At 41.1% G+C, this 26,324-nt stretch overlaps 2 protein-coding genes across 4 annotated transcripts in view; one reads left to right on the top strand and one right to left on the bottom strand.

Annotated features, from left to right (window-relative positions):
- The window catches only part of FANK1 (fibronectin type III and ankyrin repeat domains 1), a 90,533-nt gene extending 87,689 nt beyond the window's left edge, over positions 1–2,844 (top strand). The window contains 3 exon segments of the mRNA XM_075935286.2: positions 2,612–2,617; positions 2,733–2,798; positions 2,801–2,844. Of these exon segments, the coding sequence (XP_075791401.2) occupies positions 2,612–2,617; positions 2,733–2,798; positions 2,801–2,844 (116 nt within the window).
- Positions 1,999–26,324, bottom strand: part of ADAM12 (ADAM metallopeptidase domain 12) — a 308,214-nt gene continuing 283,888 nt past the window's right edge. The window contains exons 21-23 of one of the 3 annotated variants that reach the window (XM_025188248.3): positions 25,917–26,099; positions 18,024–18,154; positions 1,999–9,957 (exon numbers count right to left, since the gene is read on the bottom strand). In XM_025188248.3, coding sequence (XP_025044033.2) covers positions 9,900–9,957; positions 18,024–18,154; positions 25,917–26,099 — 372 coding nt within the window. In that variant the 3' untranslated portion in view covers positions 1,999–9,899. Of the gene's footprint in view, positions 9,958–18,023; positions 18,155–25,916; positions 26,100–26,324 lie in introns of those variants that run through there. The other 2 variants (XM_075935285.2, XR_012905666.2) reach the window with 2 other exon arrangements.

The raw sequence follows: 26,324 nt of genomic DNA, 5'->3' as shown, positions 1-26,324 counted from the left end.
GAGGACACATGCGGACCCAGGAGCAGGTCCATTGCAAGATCAAGGACCTGCGGCAGGCCTACTCCAGGGCCTCCCAGCCAGGGGCCGACCTGGAGGCATGCCCTCATTACGAGGCCCTGGACCGCATCCTGGGGACTCACACAGTCCATGCTTCCCGGGTGGTGATCGACCCCGGGGCAGAGGGACCTGTCCCTGACACAGAGGAGGATGCCAAGAGCCAGGAGCCTGCAAAGAGCCTGCCCAGGACCCCCGAGGCCGGGGAGGGCTCCACATGTGAGTGTCATCATGCTACCCTTATGTGTATGGGGTGGGGGGTGAGGGGAGAGGGAGCCCAGGGACCGTGTGCCTGGGCCTTGCCCACCATGGAGCAGCAGCTGGGTGTCATGCAGGGGCCCTGGCCCGTTCCCCACATGCCGACCTCGCCCTGCAGAGTGGGGCTGGGTTTCACCCACTGGCTACGTCTAGACTGGCATGATTTTCCGTTAAACTGGAAAAGTTTTCTGTTAAAAGCATTTTCGGAAAAGAGCGTCTAGAGTGGCACAGATGCTTTTCCGCAAAAGCACTTTTTGCGGAAAAGCATCCATGGCCAATCTAGACGCGCTTTTGTGCAAAAAAGCCCCAATCGCCATTTTCACAGTCGGGGCTTTTTTTGTGCAAAACAAATCTCAGCTGTCTACACTGGCCCTTTTGCGCAAAAGGGACTTTTGCCCAAATGGGAGCAGCATAGTATTTCTGCAAAAAGCACTGATTTCTTGCAGTAGGAAGTCAGTACTTTTGCGGAAATTCGAGCGGCCAGTGTAGACAGCTGGCAAGTTTTTCCAGAAAACTGGCCAGTCTAGACACAGCCACTGTGTCCCCAGAGAGAACTGATCACAGCTCTTGTTTCACCACAGCTGTAACACCTGGGACTGCAGGGCACACAACCTTGCCTGCAACAGCCACCAGCACTCGGGCCAGCAGGCGCACCAGGAACCTGGAGGACTACCAGCGGCGGCACCTCCAGCTACTGGAGCACCAGCTCCGCACCCAGGACCACTGGGTTCAGGAGGATGTGCGGCAGCAGAGCTTGGAGGCACTGGAGGAGCCGGGCCATGCCCTCAGAGGTCACCTCCAGACCTTGGTGTACAGGTTCCTGCCTCCTCCTGCTCCAGCCTCTGCGGCTGCCCCAGCTCTTGCTCCTCTCACCCCTGCTCCCTCTCCTGCTTCCTCTGCACCCTCCCGTCCTTCCTTCCCCACCCTCCACACTCACTCCACACCTGCAGTGCTGTGAGATGGGAGAGCCAGCAGGACCCCCAACCCTGAGCTTTCCCTTACCTTCCTCCCCTTCCTCCCCCTTCCAACTCCCTCCTCCCAGGTTTCTCCCTCCCCTCTCGCACCCTCATTTCTCCATTCCCCCACCCCAGTTATGTACAATAAAGAGAGGATTTTTTTGGCAAAACAGGTGTTTTATTTTACATTAAGAAGGGGAGTTAGGGAAGAGAAAGGGGAAGAAGGGGAGGGTGGAAGAAGGCCCCAGTGGGGCATGCAGGGAGAGTTCAGTCCTTCTCCACCTGGAAGCTCTGCCGCAGGGCTTACTGGATTTGGACGGCCCCTTGCTGGGCCTCCCGGATGGTGGCGGTGCTGGGCTGTGCGTACTGGCCAGCCATGCGCTCAGCCTCAGCCATCCAGCCTGGCAGGAAAGCCTCCCCCTTCTGCTCACATCAATTGTGCAGCACACAACATGCTGCCTCCATGGGAGGGATATTGTGCTCGGTGAGGTTGAGGCGGGTGAGGAGGCACCTAAAGTGTGCTTTCAGTTGGCCGAAGGCCAACCATATACCTGTTATATGGTAATGGTAAAATTTTATGGTTATTTAGAGTGCCATCGTGAAATAACTGACTTACCTAGAAAAGAGTGATGCTATGGTACTGATTTTTTAGGAGTTAGCTTTTTTTTTTTTGATGTAGTGCTTGCATTTTACAAAATAATTTTGGTAATTAATTGCATAAGACAAAACAAAACAAATATTTGCTGTTTATTGAATATAATATTCTTAACAAATAGATTGCCCTGCTATTGCAACATTACATTATGTTTACTTGTAATACCTTAAAATAATAAAATTTATAGGAAATGTGTTTAAAAAAGTAATAAAATGTTTCGTAACTAACAGTGTGAAGAATAATTAAGCACATTTAAATTTAACAGAAGCATGATAAATGAATGGTTCATAAAAATAGTCTGCTGGTTTATGTAGCTTTAATCTCTGATCATACTGTGCTAAATGGTCTGCAATTTAAACATTTAGTTGCTTATCAGTTGCTACATTTTTAAAGAAAAATAGCATATTTTTCCAGAGTCTAATCTACAGTACTAAAAACACGCCTTGTATTTTTATATATCTTGCATTAAAGTGCTTTTAAAATACTTTTTTCTGTGACTTCTTAGTTAATGGTTGTTTAAAGTCACTGGTCATACTTTTTAATGCTTTGTTTAATAACATAAATTAATACATACAAAAGTCTGTGTTGGTGTGAAATAGATGTGAATGTATATTGGAAAAGAATGATCAGGTATGTTGGAGAAGCAAACACTATACAGAGCATGCGAAAGCAAGAATTTGACAGTGAGATGAAAGTTTATGAGGTTACTGAGGTAATGTGTAGCATTTTAAAATGCTTTGTGTAAATACTATCTAAACTTCAAAGTCACCTTATGCACTGGGTAAATAAGTGTTATATTAATTTCACAGGTGGAGAAAACTTTGATATTGAGAGGTTAAGAGACTTGTACAAGATCAAAAAGAGAAATCTGTTTAAAGAGAGGAAAATTCAGGATCTCCCAATTCCAAATCCCATATTTAAACCATTAGACCCCCAAGTGCTTTTAAAGCTGTAGTAGTTTCATTTTTTTTACAGTTAACTAAATTAATATTTAGCAATATTTTGTGAAATGTAATGATGATTCATAGGGGCATATCTCTTGCGGAAAGATTTATTTGGTTGCTGTTCAGAAGGGATAATTTGTATGTAGTGTGAGTTCTGGCACTGATCACTTTACAAAAGTACATTTCCTAGTGTATCAAAAGATAATGAATGAATGAATTGAATGAAAACTCCTTCAACTTTATTGTAAATGTCTAAATGCATTGAAAGCAAACTATAATTAGCAACATTTATCGGGAGTTAGCAAATAGTACAATAACATTACATTTTCAAATATTCAGAACCAAAAAGAATGGATGCTAAAAAAGTAGCTGCCAGGAAAAAAGCCATGTGCTGCAGCTTGGAATTAATTAGGCATTTTAAAGAAGACACAGCTGAAATAAATCACACTTGTATATGAAAACTTGTACCTCTATAAAAGCAACACCCATGATTACAAAAACTGAAAAACTTTAGATAGGAAAAACCCGTATCCATCTCTGTTTTATTCAGTTTTTGTTTTGTATATTTAGTAAGTTTCACTAATTTGCTGATTGATGTTCATTTATACTTCCTGTCCCATACACTAACATAGTACACCTTTAGGCATTGCTTTGCAGAGAGCTGCTGTACATGTTCCCAGGATGTACATGTTCCCAGAGTGTTGTTTACCAGTAAAAACAGCAACAAAGCTTTCACCTCTGAGACAGAATGAGGGAATGCTTTTAAGGGTCCAGATATCTTTGACTCTCCTCAACCAGGACATAAGTCAGCAAGTCTCAAGTAGGTCATATGTACTTATATCATAGCCTCTAGCTATAAAATTAATTTAAAAATCATTACATATGCTTGATCTGTTTTGCTTTAAGAAGTTTAAATGTTCAATAACCTCTGTTATATAGAGAGAGTCCCCTGGCTTAGTCAGCTGTTGTAAGTAGTTAGAAACTACTGTGGGTTCTGACTGAGGATCTAAGCCTGTAATAAATGGGATCCACATAAACTCACTGGATTAATGAAGCTTTCAGAACTTTGGTATTGCAAGATACATGCTAGGGATTCCAGTTTGCTAAAAGGGTATTGGTTAGAGATGCTGGTTACACGTAAAGGTTCCATTTATAAATAGGTTTGAAAGGGTTATTGGGTGATTATGAGATGCTTTGATAAATGGTTAATCAGTTGTTATAGAATGCAACAGGTTAATAGTTACTTGTGCTTTACAACTATTCACTACCTTGCATCTTAAGCTGGAGGGGTGGGGGTGGGGTGTTGTATGGTTGGCTGGCCAGAAGAAGAGAGTGATTTTTGATGATTTGGGAGGAGGTGAGGGAGATGTAAAACTGCTGGAAAAGAGGCCAGCATGGAGGCTAATTCATCACCCAGGAAAGAGCAGTTTTAAAATGTCAGCTGTATTGGGACACTTCCCTCTTGTTCACAGAGCAGAGACAGCAACACCAATCCTCTCTCTGGTGGTAAATATACCAGGTTAATAGCTATTTTTGCAGTTGAAGGGTGTGTGTGTGGGAGGGGGGGGGGGCTGGGAAGGTATTTTTCCATTTCCACGATATTGGCCCAGGTGCACTTGGGAGGTTTTTTGCCTTCCTCACAGCAGGTTCAGATGGGCTTTGTTCATGAAGAACATGACAGGCACTAGGCCATATGTCACAATTCATTATTTAGTGGATGTTCAGTGCAGGTACTCCATAAAAGAAGGCATACCGTTATGGATAAATGTCTTGGGGAAAGGTCTTAATAGAGAGGTGCTCAATAATTGAACGATCTAGGGATAGTTGAGGGCTCGTATGATTAGTACAGCATGGAGTCAACTCCCAGCATTATAGTCCACCTTGCCTCTCCTAAGTAGGGATGTGAACAGGTAACTGGTTAACTGTGACTGCAGGTGTAACACTGCTTCAACCCCATGGGAGCTGCTGGCTCCCAGCCTGTGCAGGGGCTGAAAGCGGTAACAGGGAGCTGCCAGCTGCCAACCCATGCATGCTAACGGGTTAGGAGTCAGCAGCCTTGTGTGGGGCTGGAAGCAGCGGCCAGATGGGAACTGGCAGCCCCTCTGCTTGCCCCCTGTTGCCACCCAGTACAGGATCAAAGCAGCCAGGATGGAGCAGCCCCTGCCTGTGGTGCAGGGACCACTCCAGCCTGCCTGTTCCCATTTAATCAGTTAACCGTTTAAATGTTTAACTGGTTAATTAATTAAATGGGATTTTACATACCTACTTCTAAGAGGAGAGATGATTGGTAAGGTCCCAGCAATGGAGTCCCAGAGTTGCTGGAGGGATCTGGATGTAAAGGAGGGGAGTGGGTAGTGAGTTGGAGCCTGGCCTGGGCTGATAGTAAGGTTCTGGCAATGGATCTGCTGGAGGGATCTAGGTGGAAAATGGTGTGAAGCTACTAAACATACTTTTCCATTGAAAAATTAAGAAAGAGTTGCCAAAACTAAAAACCCCAGTCCCATCAATACCTCTTTTATAGGGCTCTCAGCAATCATTTTAGTACTATCTATGCTTGCTTTGCAGGCTTTGAAGCAGAAATTAAACAGTATTTTCATCACTGCACCATTATGTAGGGAAGTTTAATCCATAAATAAGGAACTAGACAAAAGAAAGCTATATTGTCTTCTGTTATATTAAAAAAGGGGAATGTTTAATATTTTCCAGAGGCTAATGAAGAAAAAATATTTACTTTTAAATAATGTTATTGGGATGTTATAAAACTAAAATACTTTCATAGAGTACTTTACACGTGCAAAGATTTGCACAACCACTAACTTTCTTACCTTATAGGAGTGTTATTACAAACAAAAAATACATAAGATTTTGTGTCCTGTTAATGTTAACAGAAGTTTTAGGGCTAAGTCCCTGCATGTCATACTGAATACCTACTCCAGGATAATCTAAGAGGTCAAGTTCCAAGCTGCTATGAATTATTATAGTTCTATTGATATCAACAACACTGCTGTGATGTACACCAGCTGAGGAAATAACCCCTAGGTAAAATTCTAGCCCCATTAAAGTAAGTGGGAGTAAGACCATTGACTTCAGTGGGGCCAGAGGTTTTACACATAGTCTTTAAATGTTATCAGGAATACAGAAATGTTTTGACACTGTGTCATCAATGGGAGCCTGAAAAAGGACTATTAAAAGAATGAAGTAGCTAAATGAAATACAGTATGTTTTGAAAGTGTTGGAGTTTCCTAATTCTGGTAACAGAATAAATGCCTCTGCTAGCAGTAAGGAGTTAGGTATTCTGTTTTTAAATGCCTTATCTACAATTAATAAAAATGTTGTTTAAATGCTAACAAAAGTAAATGGTTTTGGTGTTTTCCAGAATGTTTTGTAAATTAAAGCACTGTTAACTTTATTACAACATATGCATGTTTTAGGAACTGAAATGTATTTGAGGAGGATTCTACTTTTTGTTTATTTTGTTGGTAATGTGGATTTGGCTATTTATTACATCTATAAATCTGGCTGCTATCTTGTTCCTTGATACAGTGAAAACTAAGGGTACGTCTACACAGAAACGTTATTTTGAAATAACTTCGTCTGGGTCTACACAGGAGGCAATTATTTCAAAATAATGTCAAAATACTGTCAATCTGGAGGACTTCTTACTCCTGTAACCCTCATGGTACGAGGAGTAAGGGAAGTTGGAGGAAGAATGCTCTATTTCAAAATAAGTGCTGTATAGCTGCTCCCAATTCTGAAATAAGCTACACAATTGATGTAGCTCAATTTGCATAACTTATTTTGAGTTAAGTCCTGCTGTGTAGACACACCCTAATTGAGAAAGTTAAGTAGCGATCCAAGCAGGGTTCCCTCTAAGCTGTGTAGTTGCATAGGGTGCACAAAAAAAAAAAAAAAAAAAATTCCACCCCACCCACCTCTTCTGCAGAGTTGCACAGTCACTTAGTGGACAGTAGGCTGCTGTTTCAGTGGCTGGGGCCAGAGGAACCACGTGGTGGGCAGCTGGTAGCTGCTCTAGTGTCCAGGACCAAAGGTCCTGTATGCTGTGTGGGGGGCGGCAGAAGGCTGCTTCGGTAGCCGGGGCCACAGGAGCCGCAACCAGTATGGCAGACAGCAGGAGGCTGCTCTGGCAGCTGGGTCCAAGCCACCACACAGGATACTGGGCAGGAGAGCAGCAGGGCAGGTTCCAGGGTCTGAACCAGTGGGGGAGGCAGTGGGGCCAAAAACAGCGGGGCCCAACACAGAATCTGGCTGTCTGAATCTTCTCAGTAGTGACGGATGGCAGAACAAGGAACAATGGTCTCAAGTTACAGTGGGAGAGGTTCAGGTTGGATATTAGGAAAAACTATTTCACTAGGAGGGTGGTGAAGCCCTAGTCCGGGTACAGGTCTCTGGACAGTGGTGCTTGGGCTCTGGGCCGTAGGCCCAGGTACTGGCTGTTTGTGTTTGGGGAACAGATAGTACGGCCCTGGCATATATACTGGTGGCATATGGGTGGGTGGGGGAGCAGATTGCAAGGTTGGGCACAATTAGAGGGCATTGGGGGGGGTGGGCAGTTAGCAAGTCCTGTACAGGTACCAGACGGCTGTGTATGGTCCTGAGGGAGGCACAAGCAATAGGCACACACAGTGTATGTTGGGGGCCGTGGCCAGTAAGCTGTGTGGTTTTCAGGATGGGTGGGTGCAGGGTCATGCGCCTTGTTAATTATCTGGTTTTAAGTATTTTTTCTTGCATAACAATTTAAATTGTATATGTGTGTGTATGTATACAGCTGCTCCCCAAGTTACGACCATCCGCACTTACAACCAAAGCAGTCGTAAATGCGAATCTGAGTTACGAACAGCACGGTTGCCATGTAACTCTATGGGATCCGAGTTACAAACACTTTGGCTGTGTCTACACTGGCCGCCTATTACGTAATATTGAAAGTAGGAATAAGAGATCCTCCGGAATTGGGCTTTATTCCAGAGGATCGCGCCAGTCTGGACGCTTTTCTCCGGCTTATCTCCAAGCCGGAAAAAAGCGGCGGCCATGAAAATGCAAATGCCGTGGGGGATATTTAAATCCCCCGCGGATTTGCCTATTCCCAAATGCTACATTAGCATGCCTATTACGGAATAGGGGCCAATGTAGATGTAGCCTTAGAGTTACGGGCCAAGTGTTGGTCTGTAACTTGTTCGTAACTTGGGGAGCGGCTGTATATGTAATTTTGTTAATAACTGGTGGATGCCACAGTGGCATACGTCCAAACAAGTGCACATGATGTCAATATTGGTGCATAAGACAAAACTCACTCCGCTGATGGACGGAAAATCTTAGAGGGAACACTGTATCCAGGGGTCTTTGTACATTTCTTTCTGCTTGAAGAAACAACATTTATGAACAAACAAAAAACTAACATATTGCTGACAATAATGTTAGTAATGGCTTCCACTTAGTTCCCATTTGACTTGTATTGAAAAGAACAATTGGTTGATAGTGTAAGTGAAATTATTTTAGTGCGGTTAGAGAGAGAGAGATCTCACATAATGCACACGTTTCCTGTAGCAATGCTGAAAAGTGTTTGTTGCATCTACACTCACACTGAAAGTGTTTACAAGACTACTTGGATTGGGTTAGGGTGGTGGTAAAAGCTAGGGAGGAGCTGTCACTTGGGGGGCTTTTGTCAACATATGGCCATTTTCCTAAGGTAGTTTATTCCAAATGTGGAACAATGGTCAGTAGTAGTAGTTTGATTGTTTATCATTGTGAAAGAGATGACCCACTACATAGTAATTTGAGGCCACTAAAGCAGAACTTAAAATACTCCAATAACAATTTCACCAATGAAAAATAAGAAGTACAACACAGAAATCAGAAAATATTGGTTTTCAACCTCTGCTTTTTGATGAAGATTGATGCACAGATGAAGTGCAAAAGTAGTTTTTCTTCTTACACAGTATGGTGCTCAACCAATATGAAGTTCCTGTGCATATTTTCCACTTCCTAATGAATTTTAAAGTATATCTTTTGAGCACTTCATTCATAGAAGTATGAGTATTATGCAGATTAACAAGGGGAAAAATCCATCAGAGAGAGAAAAAAAATTGTACAAGTTAGATACAAAACAGTAGTAAATATGTAAAATATAGTTGATAAGCAGAGGTAAGGAATCAGAAATACATGTAATCTGTTTTAAAACTATTCTTTGTAAATATAGCATCGTAGTATTTTCAATGTATTTGACTGTATAGCTATACTGCATAGTAAGATGTCATTACCTTGTAAGATATTGAATGAATAATTACCAAAGCATCAAAAATGTAATCATATTGGAAGACCTGAATCTTCTTTGATACAGAATGATTGAGCTGCGTCTGATAAAACAGTGAGCTAAAATACAGTTTTATGATATACAGTACTTGTCCAAAACCAATATGCTCTTTAAGCACAGATTTCCTGATAATTTCAAACAGTGATATCAAGCCTCTTGAAATTACAGTACAACCAATAACAGCTATTTTGGTTAACCAGACATGGTATATACATTTGTGTGCAGATATCGGGCATTTCACTGTATTCCAGAAAACATGGCTCACCCTGATGTAATCATTCAAAGGTTTCTGAAAAACCATTGAGATCACTACAGTTTATTGATTGATTTATCCATAAAGTATCAGTACTCTATAAAGAATAGATCAAAACTAAACACTCCAAGACATAAAGCAGAATGTTTCAAGTTCACTAAAATATAAAAAGGGCTTCCTTCCTAGGAAAACTCAGCTATGGTAAAAATATCTACTACAGTGCGCTGCACTGTAATAAATATTGATCATAAATTAATAATTTACAAGTACCTGAGCAAGTACATAGAGCACCATAGCACAGCACAGCACCAAAAGCAGTAGCTCAGTTCTTTAAAATGATGTTTTAAAGATTAAAAATTCTAAGTATTGTTTCTTAAACCCACTTCACTTGGAGTTTAAAGATAGTGCAAACTTCTGTCTTCACTTTTTTCAGAAAGATGTCAGATTTTCGTCATTTCACAAAGGCAGTGTTACTGGATCTGGGCACTTGCAGATGTTTAGGTGCAGGTCTGTTTTAAAAAAATGACACATACATAAATGAAAATACCAGAAATTGTTAAACTTCTCTTTTTAATTTTGGCATTGTGATGTGTGGCTTAATTTCATTCAGCAATACAGGGATTTACCCATCTTATCTTTACTTTGCAAAGCAGCAGTACAGAACTTTTTTGTTGGAAAAAGGTAGGCTGTCCAACTTCTTTTGACGCCACCATCAGATCTGCTTTAGTGATAAACAGATTTGTGTTGTGACCTTCGTACGAGTTCTTTCAGCTGTTAAAATATTGCCCTCTGACCAGTGGCAGAATTAGGTTTAAATTTTAGATGTGTGTTATAACCTTCCTTAGTTTAGTTTAGGATACTTTATTGCCTTTCAATCCCGTACTGTAGCTACTGGTTCAAAGACATGCGGGTGGCCATCTTGAAGTACTACTCCTGCTTCTTGGGAGTATCCTACTGGAATGCATACTTCAAAATACAGTGTCTAAGAGGAACTCTTCTCCCCTTCCCATGGGGATTCGCCACATGGAAGAGTTACTGGTTAGTTAAAGCTATGCATAACATACAGAATTATTAAGAAAGTAAATTGTTATTTTGGTTTTAATGTCAATTTTCTGAGCAGAGCATCGGACACAGTGCCTTAGGGTAGAACTGCTATTGCTTTCAACTCAATTTTAATTTCTTTGAGATGCTTTTTAATTAATAGAAGATTTAAATGCTAGAGTTAGATGATACAATAATAAAATGGAAATGTGGAAGTCAATGGAGCCTTGTTTATACTACCGTATATTCCGGCGTACAAGACGACCTCTGAAGTTAAAAAACATCCCCCAAAAATCGGGGGTCGTCTTGTACGCCGGATGCCCCGCCGCCGGAGCCCCTCCGCGGCTTTGAAAGCCTCGGGGGAAGCCGGCGGCGGGGCATCCCAGGCGCGCATGGGCTGCCCGCCCGCCGGAGCCCCTCCGCGGCTTTGAAAGCCTCGGGGGAAGCCGGCGGGGGGGCATCCCAGGCGCGCATGGGCTGCCCCCCCGCCGGAGCCCCTCCGCGGCTTTGAAAGCCTCGGGGGAAGCCGGCGGCGGGGCATCCCAGGCGCGCATGGGCTGCCCGCCCGCCGGAGCCCCTCCGCGGCTTTGAAAGCCTCGGGGGAAGCCGGCGGCGGGGCATCCCAGGCGCGCATGGGCTGCCCCCCCTCCGGAGCCCCTCCGCGCCGCCGCGGAGGGGCTCCGGAGGGGGGGCAGCCCATGCGCGCCTGGGATGCCCCGCCGCCGGCTTCCCCCGAGGCTTTCAAAGCCGCGGAGGGGCTCCGGCGGGCGGGCAGCCCATGCGCGCCTGGGATGCCCCGCCGCCGGCTTCCCCCGAGGCTTTCAAAGCCGCGGAGGGGCTCCGGCGGGGGGGGGGGGGGGGGGAGGAGCCCAGGCGCTCCTGGCGGCTTTGCTCCCGGTGCCTCTGGTCTGCTGGGGACCATCTCCAGCAGACCAGGGACACCGGGAGCAAAGGAGGCGGAGGGGCGCTGGGGTATAAGATGAAACCCTATCTTTTAATTAAAAAGATAGGGGGTCGTCTTATACGCCCAGTCGCCCTATACGCCGGAAAGTACGGTAGCTCTCCCACTGGTGCTATCATTGTTGGAGATGAACCAGTGTTAAAACGAGTAATTTCTAGATAAAGGGTGATAAAACTTCCTAATGAAGATAAGATTTAGGAGGCACCCTTTAAAATAGCACACAAAAAAATCAGATGTGTGGAGGAGGTATGGGGCTCAGATGGTTCGGGGAGGAATATCATGAAGATTCTCATTGTACATTTCTTATGTTCAGGGCTAGATGAGTCAAGTTAAAAAAAACCTCCAATCAAATATGAGTTAGTCATCACAAGGAAAAACAAAAAATTGTAATGGAAAAACTTGCAAAGATGTTATAAAAAGAGCATTGGAAGAGACTCTGTTAAACTGCTATCTTTCAAAAAGGTGGCAGTCCTATCTTGCTTAGGTCTAGTTGTCTGCAGCAGTACTATGCTGTCTGAAAAGGCTAGATACAGGATTCTTTGAAGTTGAAAGACACCTCTTTTGTGCTATTGAAAAATGTTCAGAACCTTACTTCAGTGTGTGTTTGTGCTGCAGCACCAATATCACCTTGTTTTTTTCCTGGGGGGAGGGAGGCACAAAATTTGTACATTGTAAAAACAAAAACAAATCTTTCCACACTGTTTTCCATATTAAAAGTAACGAATGCCCTGGATGGGCTCTGATTAAATTACATGTTGCACTGAAACCATAAAGTACTGAATTTTACAAACAATTTTCTGTATCCACAGTATGGCTGATTTATTGAAAATATTGCTATATTTGTTTCAACGTATTTATCTTTTATGTTTTTAGTTTTATTAGTTCTCTGTTTTATTTACCAAGCATTCTTCTCAAGTAATGTAATGAAATCCTTGCATCCTTTGTGATACTAAATTTCAGAATCACTGCCAACTGTATTACTTTCTGGTAATGTTGAAACTGCAAAATAATAGCAAGCTTCCTTACAGGACGTACCTGCCAATATGGCATTACTGATCCAGTAGACTATCACTCAGTGTGCAAAGTTACTGGATGCAATCTTTCATACATTAGATAAAATCATACAGATCGTGCATAAGCAAAGTAAGCTGTCATGGGAAAAGAGGGAAGGCCTTGTCATGGATTGATAACTGATTAAAAGATAGGAAACAAAGGGTAGGAGTAAAAGGTTTTCAGAATGGAGAGAGGTAACTAGTGGTGTCCCCCAGGGTTCTGTACTGGGAGCAGTCCTGTTCAATATATTCATAAAAGATCTAAAAAAAAAAGGTAAATAGTGATGTGACAAAATTTGCAGATGATACAAAACTGCTCAAGACAGTTTAGTCCAAAGCAGACTGTGAAGAGCTTCAGAAGGATCTCACAAAACTAAGTGACTGGGCAACAAAATGACAGATGAATTTTAATGTTGATAAATGCAAAGTAATACATATTGAAAAACAGAATCCCAACTATATGTATAATATGATGGGGACTAAATAAGCTATTACCATTTGAGAGAGAGTTCTTGGAGTCATTGTGGATAGTTCTCTGAAAACATCCACTCAATGTGCAGCAGTAGTCAAACAAACAGAATGTTAGGAATCATTAAGAAATAATAGAAAAGAAGACAGAAAATCTCTTAATCTCTAAGTGGAGCACTTTACATTTGTCTTTATTAAACTTCATCCTGTTTACCTCAGACCATTTCTCCAATTTGTTCAGATCATTTTGAATTATGACACTATCCTCAAGAGCAGTCGCAACCCCTCTCAGCTTGGTATCATCTGCAAACTTAATAAGCGTACTTTCTATGCCACTATGTAAATTGTTGATGAAGATGTTGAACAGAGCCGGTCCCAAAATTGACCCCTGCGGAACCGCACTTGTTATACCTTTCCAGCAGAATTGTGAACCATTAATAACTACTCTCTGAGTACTGTTATCCAGCCAGTTATGCTCCCAACTTATAGTAGCCCCATCTAAATTGTATTTGCCTAGTTTATTGATAAGAATATCATGCGAGACCGTATCAAACACCTTACTAACGTCTAGGTATACCACATCCACTGCTTCTCCCTTATCCACAAGACTCATTATCCTATCAAAGAAAGCTGTCAGATTGGTTTGACATGATTTGTTCTTTACAAATCCATTCTGGATGTTCCCTATCACCTTGCCACCTTCCAAGTGTTTACAGATGATTTCCTTAATTATTTGCTCCATTATCTTCCCTGGCACAGAAGTTAAACTAACTCGTCTGTAGTTTCCTGAGTTGTTCTTATTTCCCTTTTTATAAATGGGCACTATATTTGCCCTTTTCCAGTCTTCTGGAATCTCTGCTGTCTCCTATGATTTTCCTAAGATGATAGCTAGAGTCTCAGATACCTCCTCTATCAGCTCCTTGAGTATTCTAGGATACATTTCATCAGGTCCTGGTGACTTGCAGGCATTTAACTTTTCTAGGTGATTTTTAACTTGTTCTTTTTTTATTTTATCTTCTAAACCTCTCCCCTTCCCACTAGCATTCACTATGTTAGGCATTCCTTCAGACTTCTTGGTGAAGACCGAAACAAAGAAGCCATTAAGCATCTCTGCCATTTCCAAGTTTCCTGTTACTGTTTCTCCCTCCTCACTGACCAGCAGGCCTACCCTGTCCTTGGTCTTCCTCTTGCTTCTAATGTATTTATAAAAAGTCTTCCTGTTTCCTCTTATTCTTGTAGCTAGTTTGAGCTCATTTTGTGCCTTTGCCTTTCTAATCTTGCCCCTGCATTCCTGTGTTGTTTGCCTACATTCATTCTTTGTAATTTGTCCTACTTTCCGTTTTTTATATGACTCCTTTTTAAATTTTAGATCATTGTAGCCAGACAGGAACCCCCTCCCCCCCCTTGTAACATCCATTTTTGCTTGCCTGGAGCATGCAGGGCACACAGAGCAGAAGGCCCAGGCTGTGTGACCGTGAATGGCTGTAAACAGATATATGCCAATTGCTGACCAAGAGGCTGCCAAGGAGTGTCCTTGACTTAACCTATATTGATACGAACACACAGCCATCCGCGGGGGGAGGAATCTCTCGCTCAGTAAAAAAAAAAATGTCTAGTACTCACAATTTAGTTATCTCTCTTGCAAGTGTAAATTAATTTGAAACTTGCTTGTAAGAACTGGCGCCACAAAACGGACCAGTACAATTCGGCATCTTAGATAAGAAAGAGGATACGGGCCCCCAGGGGTATATAGATGGGTCTAGCAGCACATTTTCTCTGAGTGTCAATCTACCATCTATCTGCTGGTCGGGTTAGGTGTTTGATCTCCCGAGGTTCCAGAGGGGATGCCCACCTCGTATTCGTCTTTCCTAGGAATTGAGAGACCGGCCCTGGCCTGACACGCTGGAGTCGAGAGGCACAGAAAGGGGTAAAAATTGTACCTGGATATGGTCCTTTGCTTAAGTATATATATACATAGTGTTAGAGCTCTTTAAAGATTAAGCTGTCATTTGGTACCATTATTTCTATTTTCTATCTTTACCTTTTTCCTGTAACCACTTTTTAAGATCTATATATATATTTGTTAACAGTTAAGAAAGAGAGCAATAGCCATTGTAACCATATGATTTATAAGCTTCTTTAATAAACCTGTAACTGTTTAAGCTTTAACCTGACTCCTCCAGTTGCTGTAACAGAACCAAGAACAATTTAAAAGAACTTCAGCCGGTCATAAGGGACAGGTATAGGACACACCCTGCCCTGACCATCGGCTGACAATCATGCAAGATCTTGTGGTTAAGCCAAGGAGGTCTTTTGCCATATTTTCTACCTTTCTGACGCAGCGGAATAGCTTGCTTTTGGGCCGTTAACAATGTCCCTTTGAAAAACTGCCAACTCTCCTCAGTTGTTTTTCCCCTCAGTCTTGATTCCTGTGGGACCTTACCTATCAGCTCTCTGAGCTTACCAAAATCTGCCTTCCCAAAATCCATTGTCTCTATTTTGCTGTTCTCCCTTCTATCCTTCCTTAGAATTGCGAACTCTATGATTTCATTATCACTTTCACCCAAGCTGCCTTCCACTTTCAAATTCTCAACCAGTTCCTCCCTATTTGTTAGGATCAAATCTAGAACAGCTTCCCCCCCCAATAGCTTTTTCAACCTTCTGAAATAAAAAGTTGTCTCCAATGCAGTCCAAGAACTTATTGGATAGTCTGTGCCACTCTGTGTTATTTTCCCAACATATATCTGGATAGTTGAAGTCCCCCATCACCACCAAATCTTGAGTTTTGGATAATATTTTTAGTTGTTTAAAAAAAGCCTCATCCACTTCTTCCACCTGGGTAGGTGGCCTGTAGTAGACTCCTAACATGACATCACCCTTGTTTTTAACCCCTTTTAGCCTAACACAGAGACTCTCAACACTTCTGTCTCCTATGTCCATCTCCACCTCACTCCAAGTGTGTTCATTTTTAATATATAAGGCAACACCTCCCCCCTTTTTTCCCTGTCTATCCTTCCTGAGCAAGCTGTACAATGTCATGATTGTACTTATTTATTAGCACTTCCAGTTCTTCCTGCTTAGTACCATACAAATTATTACCATATTATTCATAAAATCATAGAATCCTAAAACTGGAAGGGATGTCTAGAAGTCATTGAGTCCAGTCCCCTGCCCTCACAGCAGGACCAAATACCATCTAGATCATCCCTGACAGATGCGTACCTAACCTGTGCTTGAATATCTCCAGTGATGCATAATCCACAACCTCACTAGGCAATTTATTTCAGTGTTTAAGCACCCTGACAGTTAGGAAGTTTTTCCTAATGTCCAATCGAAACCTTCCTTGCTGCAGTTTTAAGCCCATTGATTCTTTTCCTATCATCAGAGGCCAAGAAGAACAATTTTTCTCCCTCTTCTTCATAACACCCTTTTAAATACTTCAAAACAACTGTCATGTCACCTCTCAGTCTTCTCCTTTCCAATTATTTCAGTCTTCCCTCATAGGTCATGTTTTCTAGACCTTTAATCATTTTTGTTGCTATTCTCTGGAATGTCTCAATTTCAACTCATCTTTTTTGAAATGTGGTACCCAGAACTGGACACAGTACATCAAATGAGGCCTAATCAGCACAGAGTAGAGTGGAAGAATGATTTTTCGTGTCATGCTCACAACACTCCTCTTGTTAATGCATTCCAGAATCATGTTTAGTTTTTTTTTTTAAACAGTGTCACACTGTTGACTCATATTAAGTTTGTGGTCCACTATGACCCCTATATTCTTTTCTACAATACCTCTTCCTAGACAGTCACTTGCCATTCTGTATGTATGAAACTGATTGTTCCTTCCTAAGTGGAGTACTTTGTATTTGTCCTTTTTAAACGTCATCCTATTTACCTCAGACCATTTCTCCAGTTTGTCCAGACCATTTTGAATTATGACCCTATCCTCCAAAGCACTGCAAGCTTGGTACATCTGAAAACTTAAGAAGCATACTCTCTATGCCATCATCTAAATGGTTGAGGAAGATATTAAAGAGAACTGGCCCCAAAATAGACCCTTGTGGAACTTCACTTGTCATGCCCTTCCAGCATGCTTGTGTACCGTTAACCATTTTCAGAGAGTAGTTATTGTCCCTCCAGTTATACCCCCACTTTGCAATAGCCTCATATTTGGCAAATATAGTGAAAGATTCCTAATTATCTTGGTAATTAAGGTTCTGTACAATGGTATTTTATGTGTAATTAGAATATAACTCACGATGGTATATCTCATTGCTATATATTAGATGGTTTCATTTTCATCTCTTCTGTGATACAGTACTTGCTTATTACCAGAGTAAGGTATACACATAATTCTAATATATCTATATATGTAAGGTAGTTGCAGGGAACCTTATTTGGTGACAAACCATTTAAATGGAGAGAATGTTGGTTTTTCAAAAAATATAGTAAAATGGTTCTAAGGCAGTGGTCCCCAACCTTTTCAGGTTGGCGGGCGCCAGGGGGCGTAGCTGTTTGCCCGCTGGGCGCCAGGGGGCGGGTACACTTGCCCACCCGGGGGCGGCCCCCCCCAGCCGCATGCCTGGGGGCAGGGCCCCCCCCCATAGCCATGCGCCCGGGGCCGGGGCCCCCCCCCATAGCCACGCACCTGGGGAAGGCGCCCCCCCCCCGTAAGCGCCGCACGCCCGGGGCAGCACTCCCCCCGTAAGCGCCGCGGGGCCAAGGCCGGGGCCGGGGCCAGGGCACACGCGGCGCCCCCAGGGGCGGGGCCAAGGTCGGCATCGGTGCCGGAGCTGCCCCGGGGGGGGGGGCCAAGGCCAGCGCCGGAGCTGGCAAGGGCACGCGCGGCGCCCCCGGGGCCGGGACCAGCCATGCGCCCGGGGCTGGCACCTGCCAGCCCAGATTGCTCTGCGGGCGCATGTAAAGAGCCAGGCGGGCGCCATGGCGCCCACGGGCACCGGGTTGGGGACCATGGTTCTAAGGGATAGTCTAAACATTCCAATAAATTATTTGCTATAGCTCATAAAACAAAATGTTGAGTAGCAAAACTAACCTTACAGGAGTAATGTGAGGCACATGTTTCTGATGTCCAAGTGTTTGGCTGGAGGCATTGTTAAACCGAGCAGTTTTGTTCAGAGGATTTGCTGGTAAAGGCTTTTGAGGAGGGCTTGGTTTGAGAGTTTCCTAAAAAAGATAGCAGATCATGTACTCTTTAGAAACAAGATGGAAAAAAATACCGTTGATTTTTAAACATAATTGTTTTAAACTATTTTATATGCCATACATCAAACACATGGCACACAATGGTTTCTTGTCTTTCTATTATTGCTCTTAAATGCTAGGAGAGGTACATTTTAATCTTACAGGATCATATACAAGGCTCAAATTATAGTATGTAATTTTCACACTTCGAATGTAATTGAAAATTTCCAAATCTTTATACAGTATTGCATATTTTTAGAACCATGGTGTATGTGCTTATGCCAAGAACCCTTTAGATAAAACTCACTTGTAAATTTCTTATTGCAAATTTGGTAATTCCTTAATCTGTATTTTGGACTGTGCAACACAGTGTTCCCTCTAAAATGCACTGCAGCACAGCTTCACAGGTGGTTTATCAGCCCCGCCCAGACAGAGGCTTAGGGCTCCTTGCACAGAGCTGACTAACTGGGTGGAGCTGATTAATCACCTGTGAAGCTGTGCTGCCTTGCAGCTTGGAGGGAACACTGGTGAGACATATTCTGCCCTCAGGCTGATGCGGTACAAAAGAGAGTAGTTTATGGGGGGAGAGGGGGGGAAAGGTAACAACAGTGCAATTAAGTCAAGGATGAATTGAGTCCACTATGACCATATATGTTTATAAGGGTGAACTGTAAAGATATTTTTCCATAAATGAGCTACTGTTTTTATTATCTTATGATACATAAAGAAGACTGTATAGGCTTTTTCCTTCTGTTTATTTTTACTTCAAAATATAGAGAATAACAAATCTGATCTTCTCTGCTTTTATGGGTGAACTTCCAATTGGTGTCATTGCATATGTATTCTGACCTTACTCCATTATTGAAGAAGCAGTGATGTTTAAAAAAAAAGACATCTTTTATCCAAAATTATAATTAGTCATTGAAAGTTAGGTGTCCATGTAAAACAAAGTTTTAAACTTGACTAAACATCCCCTCCTTTTTCAGTTCTATTTTCATTTGTTTAACTCATGATGTCATAATTTCACTAGCTCTCCAGGCAGAGTGCCTTTCAGAGCCTGAATTTCTAGTATTAAACTATTTTTAAATGCAAACATATTTTTTTAATTATTTAAAGAAACACTTTCAGGTCTTCTTTACACATCAAAATGAGAAAAAATGCAAGCTCAACTTTTATTTTCTTATAACCCTGTTCCTCTGCATGTCTAGATGTAGTTGCATCCATTTGCATATCCAGGTCCCCAGAATGAGTTTCTACTATCCATGGTTTCCAGGCGCAGTGCTTTTGCCCTAGTCAATTTATACTTACTAAAATATAAAATATAGTAAATACATGCAAGGATTCCTGAAGGAGATGACAAAAGCAGAAATGACTTCAAAATGTAAATCTTAGATGACCCTAGAATCAAATTTCCTGATTCCAGTTTGACTTGTCAGCATTCATGGAATTGTTATAAATGCTGCTGAAATTTCTTTCCGCCAAAAGAATTGTGGAATTAAGTAGTTCTTTAATACAAAACAGCAGTAAGCTTGCTGCAAGGCATTAATTAATGTCATTACTGTGTGGTCCTCAAGCTGGTGCAAAGATGGTAACATTGTTTTATTGGTCTTAGGAAGTAAAAGAAAACAATGCTTTGTTGCAGCTTATGATGCAAAAAACTACCACCAATTAATGTTGTTTGTAATTTGGCATGTGTCCAGCTGAGAAAAAAGGATTTTTGAGCACCAAATATCAAGAGTAATTCCAGAATCAAAAACTTCTAAGTGATTTTCAGTTAGTGTGAACTTAATGAATCTGTGCAACCTGGGCTTCAACTATACAAATTAATTTACTAAATGTTTGTTTATTATAGAAAAATTAAAATGTGTGTTAAAAATAGCTAGGTGTCTATGGACTTCTTTGCAATAATATCTGATCATCTGCCGGATAATGAATTTATCCATGCCTCATCCCAGCAATGTTGGGAAACATCCCCAATTTACAGAGAAAGGGGGAAAAAACTTGAAATAGTCTGGAAATTGACTCAGCTCTTAACCACAGAACCCTCCTTCCTCTTCAAAATTCCCCTAATGGTTTAAAGAATTGAAATTTACATCCAACTAACTCCCCACTACTAAAAACAGAGCAAAACACACAAGTATAGTTGACTAAATAGAAAAAGAGCAGTTTAGACAGATACTAAAAGTTGGGAACCAATGAAAAATTTGACAGAAAATATTAGGTGCCTTCAGTATTTTTTTACAAAGAGATACAGAATATTCATGATTTGTTTAAGAATCTTATTTTCAATATAAACATTGCACTTTCAAAAGGAAATGTGTAATGGCCACTACTGAACCTGCTGGTCACAAAGAAAGAGGAAGCTGAACTTTGGGTAAACTCTGGATTCAGTCAGCTGAAGTTTAGAACAGTTTCAGTGTTTAAAACTAAAGTTTTTTGTCTCTCCTCTCCTTGCTTGCATTTACTGCATAACAACTACTCATGCTGTGTGTGAGAATGACAATATGAAATACAATTCTTCTTCTGTTTAACTTAACATAGTAGTCAAATTTCTCAGTCCATACAAGTCCATCTTGACCATCAGCCAAAAGAATTTTGATCCCTTAACAAGTTCCCCCTTGATTAAAAAAATAAGAACATCCCTATCTTTTATCAGGAAAATATGAGGGATTTTGCAAATATTCATGAAGTAATCAGCCACAGTGGGGAAAAAACAGCAGTTTCTTGTAAATATATTTCTATGTGATAGGAATATAATGATGAAGTTTATGGAATCAATTATAGAGAAGAGCAAATAAAATTGTTCAAAATTTGGTAATTTTCAGTGGATATAAAATGTACAACCTGAGTGACAAGCATCCTTGCTATTCAAATAAACTACGGTGATAGATTTCTTGAGGAATAAATTTTCCATGTATACATCTGTATTTAAAGTATTCTATGCCATTTTGGAATAAGGAAGATTGCAACTGAACTATATATATGAAACAATGTTTGATTATATGGAATTGCCCCTTAGTGACATACTACATTGAGTTATGATTATGAATATTGGTTCCCTAAAGATGTTTTCTTGTTTTAATCAGTAATGGATTAAAAAATCTGGCCCTTTCAATCTGGTTGGCACATCAGAGACTGTGCACAATTTTATTATATCGTATTTGGTTGCCATTAGTCTTTTTTTGCTAAAGCGTTAATGACAAAATAAATAAAAATCAGCATTATAAAGATGGCGAGTAATTACAAAGAATTTGGCCTTCTTGCATTGTAAAATTCTGTTCCATTTCTTGTCTACAGTAATATGTATGGGTATGTCTACACTACCCCGCTAGTGCGAACTAGCGGGGTAATGTATGCATACCGAACGTGCAAATGAAGCCCGGGATTTGAATTTCCCGGGCTTTATTTGCATAAGCCGGCTGGCGCCATTTTTAAATGCCGGCTTGTTCGAACCCCGTGCCGCGCGGCTACACGCGGCACAGGCTAGATAGTTCGGACTAGCAAGCCATTCCGAACTATCTGTACGCCTCGTTCCACGGGGCACGGGGCACGGGGTTCGAACAAGCCGGCATTTAAAAATGGCGCCGGCCGGCTTATGCAAATAAAGCCCGGGAAATTCAAATCCCGGGCTTCATTTGCACGTTCGGTATGCATACATTACCCCGCTAGTTCGCACTAGCGGGGTAGTGTAGACATACCCAAAGTGATCTCCTTCTGCAAGTACCTATGCATGCAATTAATGTTATTTAGAAGAGCATTGTAACTCATCTACATAAAGTTACTTATTCACTTGTATTTGGAGGCGGAAGGCCCTAAGGAACATTTTTATTTAGTTGTACATGGTAATACCTAGATGCCTCACTGAAGATGAGGATCTGAGTGTGCCATGCACACTAAAGAACAGACAGTCCCTGGCCTGAAGAGCTTACAATCTAAATGGGCAAGAGCGACAAAGGGCAAGAAGAAAGGAAGGTTACTATTTTCATTTTAGCTATTCAAGTGGCAGCTAGCTACTATTTCACATTTCGGCTACAGCGACACTGTAGCCTTCTTGAGGAAAAGCTTATGCAAATGAAGCACGGTGTGGAATATTGATGCACTTCATTTACATAATTAATTAATTAGCTGTGTAGATGGCTCCTTTTTGTGCAAAACCCGGTAGTTAATTATGCAAATGAAGCATGATGATATTTCATGCCATGCTTCATTTGCATAAGCTTTTCCACAAGAAAGCTACAGTGTAGCCGTAGCTTTCTTCTCCCTTGGCTTTCTACTAGGGCTACATCTACACTGGCGTGATCTTGCGCAAAAACTCTTTTGCCGAAGAGTACTTCTGCAAAAACTCTTCCAGAAGAGAGCGTCTACACTGGCATGTGCTTTTGCGGAAGAGATGTGTTTTTGCGCAAGAGCATCCATGCCAGTGTAGACACTCTTTTGCGCAAGAAAGCTCTGATGGCCATTTTAACCATAGGGCTTTCTTGAGCAAGAAATTCATGTTGCCTGTCTACACTGGCCTCTTTTGGAAGAGCTCTTGTGCAAGAGGGCTTATTCCTGAGTGGGAGCATCATAGTTCTTGCGCAAGAAGCCCTGATTTCATACATTAGAACGTCAGTTTACTTGCACAAGAACATGCGGCCAGTGTAGACAGGCAGCAAGTTTTTGCGCAAGAGCGGCCGCTTTTGCGCAAGATCATGCCAGTGTAGACACAGCCTAGTTGTACTTTCCTTTCCCCTAGCAATTCCTGCCAGTCCACTAGTAGGGAATGAAACTGCTTACTGCATAGCCAAGGGGCACAAAACAAGGACATGCCAGCACCTATGGAGCAGATCATCAGCCTTTGGACTTGCCACCATGGGAAAATTATTCCAGAATAGTCATTCCACTCAAGTGTCTTTTCTGGGTTTTAGCCTAATGCACATTGGCAGTGGAGCTTGATGAGGAAATATGAAAATGGACTGAGCTGCACTGGAAAGAAAAGGAATATTAGGAGTTATTTGGGAATAACAAATACACTTGTAATTCACATAGGGTCTTATTCCTAAATATCTTCCATATGTAGACAAGCCCTTTATCTTTTAGGACCAGGGTGGATAAAATCAATGTTTTATTTATCATCACATTTTTTATTTAAATCAGATTTTTTTTTATAAAATGCTTTTTGAGGAGAAAATGTATCTAAGGATATTTTTAATTAAGATACATTATAGCTCAAAAATATCTCATCATGGAATAGGGATTATAAATTCTAAAGTATGAGACAATATATTCATGTAATGTTTAAGAACATTTTTTAAAATGAGTTTCAATAGGCACCCAATCTTCCAGAGGCTTCTGTATGAATTATTTAAGTTAATTATTCTATCTATCTATCTAATAGGACTAAGTGCTCAGTCTAGAAGATACTATTAGAGATGCTTTGTTTTTCAGTTCTCAAACTGTGGATTTGTGTTTCTACAGCTAAAATGCTTGTCAACTGCAAAAACGTATTTTAAAAAATACATAATTATTAGAGATGAAAGAGAATAGACCTAAATCCTATTGGCCGCTTTGCAAATTTGTGTACAGTGTCAGTCCCTTACCTCTCTCTAAAAGTGCAAAGCTTTACAAAGTTCAATGAATAGAATATTGTTGGGGCAGAATAGATATGAACAAGGGGAAGTCTGAAGACAGAAACGGAAGTAAAACTATTTGAGTAGCATATTCCAGAATCTTGAGGTCTTTCTGAGTATAGCTTTCATCGATTTGAGATCTACCATACCATTATCTCACTAGAAGGGAAAATCTATAATGGCAGCAGGCTGTAAAAAAGATCGAGTTTGGGAATATTTTAATAAAGTTCCTCCACCTATGGGTAAGACAAAATGCAAACAGAGCAACAAAGAAATACAAGGCCTGGTTGCCTGAATGAAACAATACCATGATAAGTGTTCCTTCTTAAGAGGAAGCTACGTTGAAGATGATGAATGGCACATATCTGAACGTGCAGGATCATCAGGTTGGTAAACTATTTTATTTCATGCATCTTTTTAAAGGACTGCCTGTCTTCCATCTAGACTATTATTGAATTATTATGTTTGAGGAAAAAAATAGATGTTACTCTGATATTATAATTTTTAATGCAGTTGTGATAAAAAATAAATAGCTGATATAGGCATAGCTTCATTTTAAAATTACCCCTTTAAAGTAGTAATGTGTGTCAGTGAAAGTAATGAGTAATACTAAATGAGCAGTATGGCGGTAATAATTAAATAACTCCACTGACTTATTTTGTTTAGGAGAATCCATTCTCAACATACAGGATTCCAAAGACTATCCATCTTCAAGATCACCAACATTTTCTATAGTTTCAGAGTTAGCTGTCAATGATAGGATTTCAGTCACATCATGTATGTCACATAGCCACAGTAGCGAAAAGAAAAAAAAATCTCCATCATCCAGAAACAACCATAGATAAGTTGGTGATAAAAACCAGCTGATTACAAAAAGTGGTAACTGATGAAAAAATTGCCCAGTTTGTTGCATAAACAAACTCTCCTTTTCGTACGATTGAGAACCCACATACCATTAACATGGGTCAGTCATTAAGACCAAGATACAGTCCTCCAAACAGGGCAGATGTCACCAGCAAATTGCTGGATATAGTTTATGGAAGAGAAATTGACCAGTGTGCAAAATGTCTAAAGGGTAAAATTGTTAACATGAGTCTTGATGGGTAGAGTAATGTCCACAATTATCCTGTTGTGTGTGCTTATGTGTCAACAGAACATCAAGAAATGCTCACACACCAGAATATTTACCAGAAGTACCAATAAAAACTGTAAGAAACTGAAAAAAAATCAAATGTCTAGTATGTAGCTTTGTCCCAGACAATGCTACAAATGTATCCAAGAGGAGAAGAAATTTAGAAGAGAGTGAAGCGTCCCAAGCTAATAACATATGGTGGTGCTGCTCGTTTGAGGCACCTCCTAGCCAAAGATTTCGGTGTTCCAGAAATAAAGGTGAATATTGAAATTGCAAAATACTTCCCTAATAAACACTTTGCAAGAGCTGCTCTGAAAAAGGTGGGAGGAATCAAGCTAACTCTCCCACAAGACATATGATGGAACTCAGTAGTGGATGGTTTTGAGTACTGTATGAAGAACAGGCCTAATCTGATGATAATTTTATGAATTAAAATTGTGGAAAAAAAATGATGGCACTGTCACAGTTAAAGTTCTCAACATTGGGACTAAAAGAAATGTTGAACACGTGCTGACTACCCAGAAGCTTATTTCTTTAGCCTAGAACAAAATATAGAGAAACAGCTGTTTTATTGCTGATTTCTTAAAAAGAGAAATATATTATGACAGAGTTAAAAACAAGCTTTTTTTAAAAAATGGGACAAGCACTATCTCCAGCTCATTTTCTTGTAAATATTCTCGGCACCAGGGTCAAACCTTGAACTGCTGAAGAAAAGGAGTTGGCTATGCCATGGGCATTAGCAATCATCCCTCCATAATGCCACTATAATAAACTTCAGAGCTGAGGATGAACTGCTGAAGACCACTTCTTGCCCAGGAAAGACTGCTTTCTTCCTATCCACTCATCACACTATCAGTCACACAGAAAATGCTGTGAGAGAATCCATATATAAAAAGTGATTTATAACATTTTGTTTTTATTTATTAGATGTAGTTATTCATGCTGCAGTTTATAGCCTGCCATCACTATGTAATTATAAGAAAGACAGAAAATGCAGATTTACCTGAGCAAGCCTAAGGGCTGGGTTAGCTGGCAGTGGTCGTACAGGTACAGCTTGATGACAAGGCAACTGATGAAGGGGGGGTAGGACTCGCTGGGGTGTTTTTGACCACGGTAAATCAAGCGTCTTTACAGGGTTACTGATGTCAATAGTTTGATACGGTAGCAATCTTCTTGCACCATCTCTCTATAGAGCCATAAAATAATAAAACTGATAGTTTAAAAAATCCCAATGAATATTATGGAAACAAATAATGCTTGACACATTGTAATCATTCTTGTTCTGCACTTGCTTTCCCCTTCCTTCCCTCCCTGTTTTAACATACTCCTAAAGTCCTTACATGTAGCCAGAGAACAAGCAATGAGCAACTTCTAGAAGCTTTTTCAAACACTAATCTAATTCAGAAAGTAG

Source organism: Pelodiscus sinensis, chromosome 8, assembly GCF_052426305.1.
Source record: "Pelodiscus sinensis isolate ZL-2025 chromosome 8, ASM5242630v1, whole genome shotgun sequence".
In the NCBI taxonomy this organism is placed as follows: domain Eukaryota; kingdom Metazoa; phylum Chordata; order Testudines; family Trionychidae; genus Pelodiscus; species Pelodiscus sinensis.
This window is presented reverse-complemented; position numbering and strand designations above follow the sequence as displayed.